The sequence below is a fragment of the Aethalodelphis obliquidens genome, unplaced genomic scaffold, assembly GCF_003676395.1.
Source record: "Aethalodelphis obliquidens isolate GAN/ISIS:26980383/991018 unplaced genomic scaffold, ASM367639v1 scaffold15, whole genome shotgun sequence".
NCBI lineage: Eukaryota > Metazoa > Chordata > Mammalia > Artiodactyla > Delphinidae > Aethalodelphis > Aethalodelphis obliquidens.
The window spans coordinates 721,430-728,540 of NW_020837959.1; the positions used below are offsets into that span (position 1 = coordinate 721,430).

General features: G+C 58.2%; 1 protein-coding gene across 1 annotated transcript in view; it reads right to left on the bottom strand.

The window, feature by feature from the left end:
- PROZ (protein Z, vitamin K dependent plasma glycoprotein) overlaps positions 1-5,509 on the bottom strand; it is a 9,237-nt gene extending 3,728 nt beyond the window's left edge. The window contains 5 exon segments of the mRNA XM_027115723.1: positions 124-255; positions 1,138-1,251; positions 1,693-1,717; positions 2,969-3,132; positions 5,431-5,509. Coding sequence (XP_026971524.1) covers positions 124-255; positions 1,138-1,251; positions 1,693-1,717; positions 2,969-3,132; positions 5,431-5,509 — 514 coding nt within the window.
- Positions 5,510-7,111: the final 1,602 nt, after the last annotated feature.

Genomic DNA, 7,111 nt, shown 5'->3' on the forward strand with positions numbered 1-7,111 from the left:
CCCAGCCACGGAGGAGGAGGACCCCCCGCCCAGCCACGGAGGAGGAGGACCCCCCCCAGCCACGGGGGAGGAGGTGGCCTGTCAGAGGTCCCTGCAGGAGGAGGCCCAGCGGAGGGGACTCACCGTGGGGGATGCAGGATTTGTGGTCCTGGCCCAGCTTATGCCCCTTCGCACAGCTGCACGTGTAAGACCCCAGCCCCGGGTGGCAGAAGTGCTGACACGCATCCGTCCTCAAAGGGTGACATTCATTTTTAGCTGAAAAGGGAAGAAGGGAAAACCAGACATGTTACCCTGGACATAGCCACTCTGAAATCTCCTTGCGCACTGGGACTCTGGCTTTTCCTTCCAAACGTCGCCAGGCGAGCGTTTCGACTCCCGCGTCAGGAAGGGGCGAGGAGCAGTCAGGGCTCCGTCCTCAGAGCAGCAGCTCGGTTGCGGGGGGGCAGGTCTGCAAGTCCCTCGCAAGGATCCTCGTTTCCCAGCCGTGGGCTCACTTCCCGCCGCAGCAGCCGCTCCCTTTAAGGGGCTTCTTCCAGGTGGGCATTGGGATGAAGCTGGAAGCCCTGCTTTGGCGCGAGTTGCACTTGGGGCGTCCACACAGCACTGGGCGGGGCGCTCAGGAGGCAGCTGGAGTCCGGGGATCCAGGCTGGACGTAACGTTCGTCCCGGAAACGGGCTCCGCGTTGGCCCTCGGGAGCATTACGCGAGTTTACTGCCGCACGAACGACCACTGACAGGAATTGGCGCCGCCCACCCCCCACGGATAGTCTCACGATGTTGAAGGGACATCAGCTGATGAGGCTGCAGGCCGGGTCACGCACCCACGACCCAGAGAGCCGGGTGCGGTCCCCTCATAGGCTGACCACCCCAGACCCATCACCCCCAGCGGGGTCAGCCGGGCCCCGGGAGAAAGGAGAGTAGATCGCGAATGGTCTGGACGGGGCGGGGGGCTGGGAGGAAGAGGAGGGGACCCCACGGGGGAAACAGGGGCCGTTCACAAGGTGTGATTCCCAGCGGAAAGCCGGGTTACCACGGGCCTCCTCCTGCTCATCCCCGGGGCGGGGCTCGGTGTGGCGGAGGCCGGGGGCGGAGGCCGGGGCGGGGCGGAGGCCGGGCGTGGGGCGGGGCGGTGCTCACCGAAGGCGCAGTCCCGGCCGTCGTAGCCCGGGGCGCAGGTACAGGTGTAGCCGCGGATGGTGTCCTGGCAGGACCCGTTGTTGAGGCAGGGCCGGGAGACGCACGGGGAGCCGCCTGCCGATAGGGACGTGAGGACAGCCTGCGGGTAACACCCTCCGACGTCCCTCCAGGACCCCCTTTCCTTGCTGGGCGGCCACGTGACCAGCGCCGGCGCCTCCTCGAGCTCTCCTGTCACTGTGGTCCCCGCAGGGACGCCCAGCATCCCCCAAGCCTCGCCTTCCTCAACCGGGTCTGACCCTTCAGCACGAGGCCCAAGGGAGCCCGGGAGGCCGCTCCAGCTTCCCCCTGATCCCGGCGGGACCTCGGGGCCTTTCCCACCCTCGTCCTCGGGCAGTGCCAGGCCCTTCCTTTGGGTCAGGGGTTCCAGGAGCCCAAGGCTCGAAATCTGGAATCCACTGGCCTCAAATTAGCAGCCCTCGTGAGCCAACTGCCTCCCCTGACCTTAAAGGGAGGAGAAGAGGAAAGAATCCTGGAGTAGGTGGAGGAGACACTTACCCAGATACGTCTTCCAAAATTCATCCTGTACAAGAGAAACATAAAAGTGTTACAAATGGGACATCTGTGTTCCGTGTTTTCTCCTGTGGCCGGGCTTGAAAATAAGAAAATGTTGATTTTATTCACTCCATAGGAAAATACTGGTTGAAACAAAGAATGTAAAATTCTTTACATCTACTTAATATCATCTTTAATACACCCATGTCCCATGTCCCATTCAGTATTTATTTACGGTGACCCATCTGAGGAAGGGAAAACAGTCTAAGACGTGGCACAAACACCACGGCCTTGCGAGGCCCTTTCCCCTCCCGGGCCTGTCTCCATGGCCCCACTCCGCAGAGTGCCTGAGGCAGATGTAGAAAATTCACATCACTTTTTCTGTTTTTATAAGCCAATTCAACAAGGATTAAAAATGTGGGGGGAATGTTAACTTGGGGTGGCGGTATCTAAAATTAGGAGAATTACTCAGGCTTAAGGCCTGGAGGGTAAACATATAAGTGATTGCATCTCCCCAAATCATACTCGGACTTCTAACAACTCAAGCACAACTTTACCAGGACGTTTTAATTTCTCTTAGTTTGATTAAAGATCATTTTCTTATACATGGGCATTTAAGAAATTATGATTTTAAAATACTTTAAAAATATATTAGAGAAACGGGTCAACATTTTGTTCAGAATCACCTTTAAATATTGCTGCTTTAATATGTAGAACTGGGAAGTCTTTATTACGTATTTTACTATTCTGAAATACTCACACACAAATATTCAGGCCCTCTGTTCACTGATTGATAAGCTTGTGAGTGACTGAGAACGGCAAGTTCTCAGTTGTATTATCCAGAGTGTACGTGTTGTCGCTTGTAATCCAATTATGGACCATGAGAGACGTTCTCACCACGCAGGCACCAGGGAGGGTCTTTGCGTTGCTGACACATTGAAACAATTACATCTTTATTAAAAATACTAAATTCCGTCAGAGTCCTGTCAAGCTGGGTGACCTCTGTGAGGAGTCCGGCTACTCAATGTGCTAATTTGCTTAATCTGAAGAGTTTAGGTGGTGGGACTGAGCTGCCATCCCGGGTGCCCCACTAACTGGCTGGGGAAAGTGATTTCACTTCTGTGTCTCTGTTTCCTCATCTGTACAATTAGGATTAGATCAACCTCCCAGGTAAGTAAATAGGTTAATTAATTTAGTTCAGCCTCTTTGAGAAAATATGTCCTCTAAGGCAGCGGAATAATCAGAAAGCGTGTGAGTCTGTGGCAGGGGGGATACATACAGTGGATGCGTCATTTTCAAATACTTCTCGTGCTTCCTCGTAGACACAGATTTCTTCGTAACATTCCTTTTCTAAATTTCCCTCAAAGAGCTCTTCCAAAAGGTAGGAGCTGGCTCGTTTCCATCTCACCAGAATTTCATTTGCTTTTGAGGTGGGAAGAAACACTGCAGAACAAGACAGGCATGTAGGCGCCTCAGCGTGGGCGGGCAACCCAAGAACTCCCACCCGCATCCTGAGGGCCAGGCTCTGCGGTGCTGGGAGGAGCAGACCCAACGGTTGACCCTCAGACCCGGGAAGAAGTTTACCTCCTGCTCACCACGACGTTGGGCCCCGGGCCCCTTACGTGCAGCCAGGTGAGTAGGAGTGAGCTTAGAACAGGAGGGTGGGAGCCCGCGAGGAAGCGGTGGAGACCGGGTTTGAGAGGCTGCCCCCTGGGCAGTCCTCTGCCAGGACAAGAGCCCCCGATTTCTAGCTGGGCACACGGCTGCGCGGACAGACTCCCCTGGTGCTAAGGGTGGCCGCATGGCTGAGCGCTGGCCACCAAGATGCAAACAGAAGGGCTAGGCAGCAGGTTCCTGGGAACCTTCTTGAAAAAGACAACTGGCGTGGCCCCTGGCCGTTTCTTTGTCCCTCTCTCCATCCTGCTACCTGGGACACAGATGTGATGGCTGGAGCTCTAAGCGTCATTCTGGAATATGAGGATGAGGATCACGGCGGGGAGGACTGAGTAGAGCCACCTCATAGGGACACCAGTCATTGGATTTAGGGCCCACCCTGAGGATGATCTCCTCTTAATTAATACACCTGCAAAGACCCTATTTGCAACTAAGGTCACATTCTGAGGTTCTGGGTAAACATGAAGTTTGGGGGACACTGCATAGATGGTGTCCACAGATTTCTCCACTGTGAGGAAGATGTTTTGGGATAGGAATGTCCTGTCCCCCAACAGTCTTTAGCCGAGTGTTTTCAGCGTCAATGAAGTAGTTTTTCCTGAATCAGTTATTACCATTTTAATTGCAGAAGAGTGACTTTACACCCCTCTTTCCTTCTGCACTTACTAATCGGCATTCTGCTGTAAAGGAGAATCTTTTCCCTGAATGCTTTGTGTTGATTCATTTATTGAATGGATTTTAAAATTCCAATGAATATTTTTTCCATTTCAGAAGTTCTGTTCGATTCTTTTTCACATCTGTTTGGGCATCTTAATGTCTCCTGTTTTCTTGCCGTACCTCTATCACATGTCCTGTGTTCTGTGTCTGGGTATCAAGGTTTTTGTGAGTCTGATTCTACTCTTTTTCCTGCAAGTTTCTGGTTGTCTTCTTTCCTTGTGTGTTTGGGTTTTTCTTTTACCATGAGAGGCCCCAGGTTGAGAAGGGAGCCCGAGGCAATGAGGACCCATGTCTCCCCCTGACATGACCCTGGATCGTTGGGGTGTCACTGCAGTCACAAGCAGTTGCCGCAGACCCCTGGGCCGACTGCAGTGACTGCTTCTCCGGAGAGGTTTCTCTTTCTCCACCCAGCACCAGCATCCCCCCGCGGAGCTTGTCTCTTTCCCCCACGTGGTGCCAAGCGTGGTCTGAGCTGGGGTGGGGCCTCCTCCTGGGCCCCTCGCGCCGTGTAGGCTCTGCGCCTGGGGCTGCGGGGAGCCGAGGGTGGTGGGCGCTCACTGCCTCGTTCATTCTTTTGCTCCCGTCGGTCTTTCCCCTCGTGCCAGGCAGGGGCATGTAGCAAACATGGGATAAAATACCTACTCTGCTTTCAGCGTTACCGGGAGGGTTTTTCTGGGCATCTCCTCTGTGGCCCCTCCAGGACAGCGTTTACCTCGTACACGACTGTGCACAGTTGTACGCGGCTGTGAGCTGTGTGCTGCCGGGGGCGGCGGGGGGGGGGGTGTCTCTTACTGAGGCCTCATTCCGAGCTTTGGGTTTTATCCTAAAGGTTCGACTGACTGTAAGAGGTATCTGATGTCCCCCTGTCTGCTGCGTGGAGGGAGGGAGGGAGGGAGGGGGGCGGCGGCTGGAGCCTTGGCCGAGGTGGGCAGCGCAGCCGAGAGAAGCGGTTGCAGGCCCTGTGGTCACGAGTGTCCCCGGACATTTAGGACATCGAAGGAAAGAGGTTATGATCATTTTAATAATATACTTATTTAACCCAATAGATCCAAAATACTTCTGTTTCAACACACAACAATTGTTAAAAAAACTATTAATTTGAGTTTGCATTCTGATTTCTGTGCTAAACCTCTGCAGTCTGGTGTGTTTTGAGCTCCTGGCGACCTGACCTTGGCCGCCGGTTGGGTGCGGGGGCGCGTTGGCCGCGTGGGCGGCAGGGCTCCAGGGCCCCCCATCTGCGGTCGCTGGTTTGGGTCTGAATGTGAAGGAAGGTTGAGGACGGGGAGAGGCCCGCGGGCGGGGGGCATGAGGGGCTGGGGTGCCCTCCCGGCTCCCCCAGAAGCCGTGCCCTACCCAGTCCTGAGCCCCGGACCCGGCGGTCGGCTCCACCTGGGCCCCCGGGGCCCCCGAAGGACACGGTCACTTCCAACATACTCGTCACGAGCGGCGAAGAGACCGGGAGCTGGGCTCAGATCATGCTGGTCCCGCCGGGGGCCCTCGGCTCCCAGAAAAAGCCCCCGACCCACCCACCCGCAAGCCTGAGTCAGAAAGGATGCCCAAGGTGGCGCCTACCTGCGGGCTGGGCGCCGCGCGGCGCGAGGAGGGCGAGGAGCGCGAGGAGGGCGAGGAGGGCGAGCGGCGGCCCGCGGCCGGCCATGCTCAGCCCGCGGCCAGAGCGTCGCCCGGCTCGGCTCGGAGCGGGTGCGGACGGGAAAGCAGCCCCGCAGAGGAAGGCCGCCCGCGGAGGCCAGCGGGCAATCCAGTGGCCTAGAGGCTTCAGTCCTGTCTTTTTCCGTTTAAGGCGAAGAGAGGGCAAGACGGAGAAATGAAAGGCCGAGGCCGACAGGGACGGAGCTGGGGCGGCTCCTCGGGAGGAGGTCGGAGGTCGGAGGTCGGGGGTCGGGAGCCGAGGCGTCCCGCGGGAACCGGGCCTGCGCCGCGGGGGCGGGAAGACACAGTGGCACATTTCGCCGACAGATAAGGCGGCACAGCGCGGTGGGCCGCCTTGGACAAGCCGGTCACAGAGGCTCCCTGTGGGGGGGTAACCCGAACAGGGGGGGGGGGGGGCGGGGGTTAAGGCAGACCCTCGAGGGCGGGCGCCCTCCAGGCCGGTCCAGCGGGGCTCCTGTGAAGGGCTGGGGAGCCCAGCACCTCCCGGTGAGACCAGCTCTCCTGGGGCACCAAGTGCCAGGGGAAGCGGGCCTGGGGGGCGCTCGGGAAGAGCCTCGCGCAGCGCCACGAGCGGGTAGATACTCTGACCTCCGTCTGAGGGGACAGCAAACTCATCCCCCCTCACCGAGCGGGTCAGCATGGGGCCCCCCGGGGGCGCTCTGCCTCTGTCCCTCTCGGTCTCTGACTCTGTCTCCGGCTCTGTGTCTCTGTCTGTCTGTCTCTCTCCCTCCCTCCGCCGGCAGCCCGCACACCGGGCTTCCCTCCTGTTAAGGGGCCCCTGACGAGCACCCGCACGGTGCCCTCTCTCCCCGCATCCTCTTGGTTTCCTTCGAAGGCTCGTGTAGTGTGTTTTTCCTAGCTGTTTTGTTCTTCCTGACGTGGGCACCTCGGCGACCAGGGCTGAACCCCGTTCTTGTCAGGAGCCCTGCTTCCCGTCCGCATCGTCGGTGAGGACACACCCCCACTCGGTGATGCGCCCCGGGCTCTCCTGATGCAGAGCTGCCCCGTCCTGTTTGTAATTCACGTCCGATGCTCGGGATGACTTTCCCCAGGGCTCTGGTACCTCCATCAGGGTCTCATGGTGGCTGTGAGGATCATTCTAGAACGGAAACATCACCCTCCAGCCCCAAGGGCCGGGGGCTGCACCTGCAGCGGGCGGAGGCCTCCAGGGACCCTGTGTCTGCAGGTCTCCGGCTCTCTAAGCCCGCCCCCTCCCCCTGCCACCCGGCCGCCATACAGCCGCTCTGCCCTCCCCGCTCCAAACGCGGCTCTGTCCCAGGCATGTCTTCACCCTGCCCCTCAGGGACCGCGGGTGCCGATGAGCGGTCCCTCACTCTCGGGAGGGACAGTCAGACCCTGACCG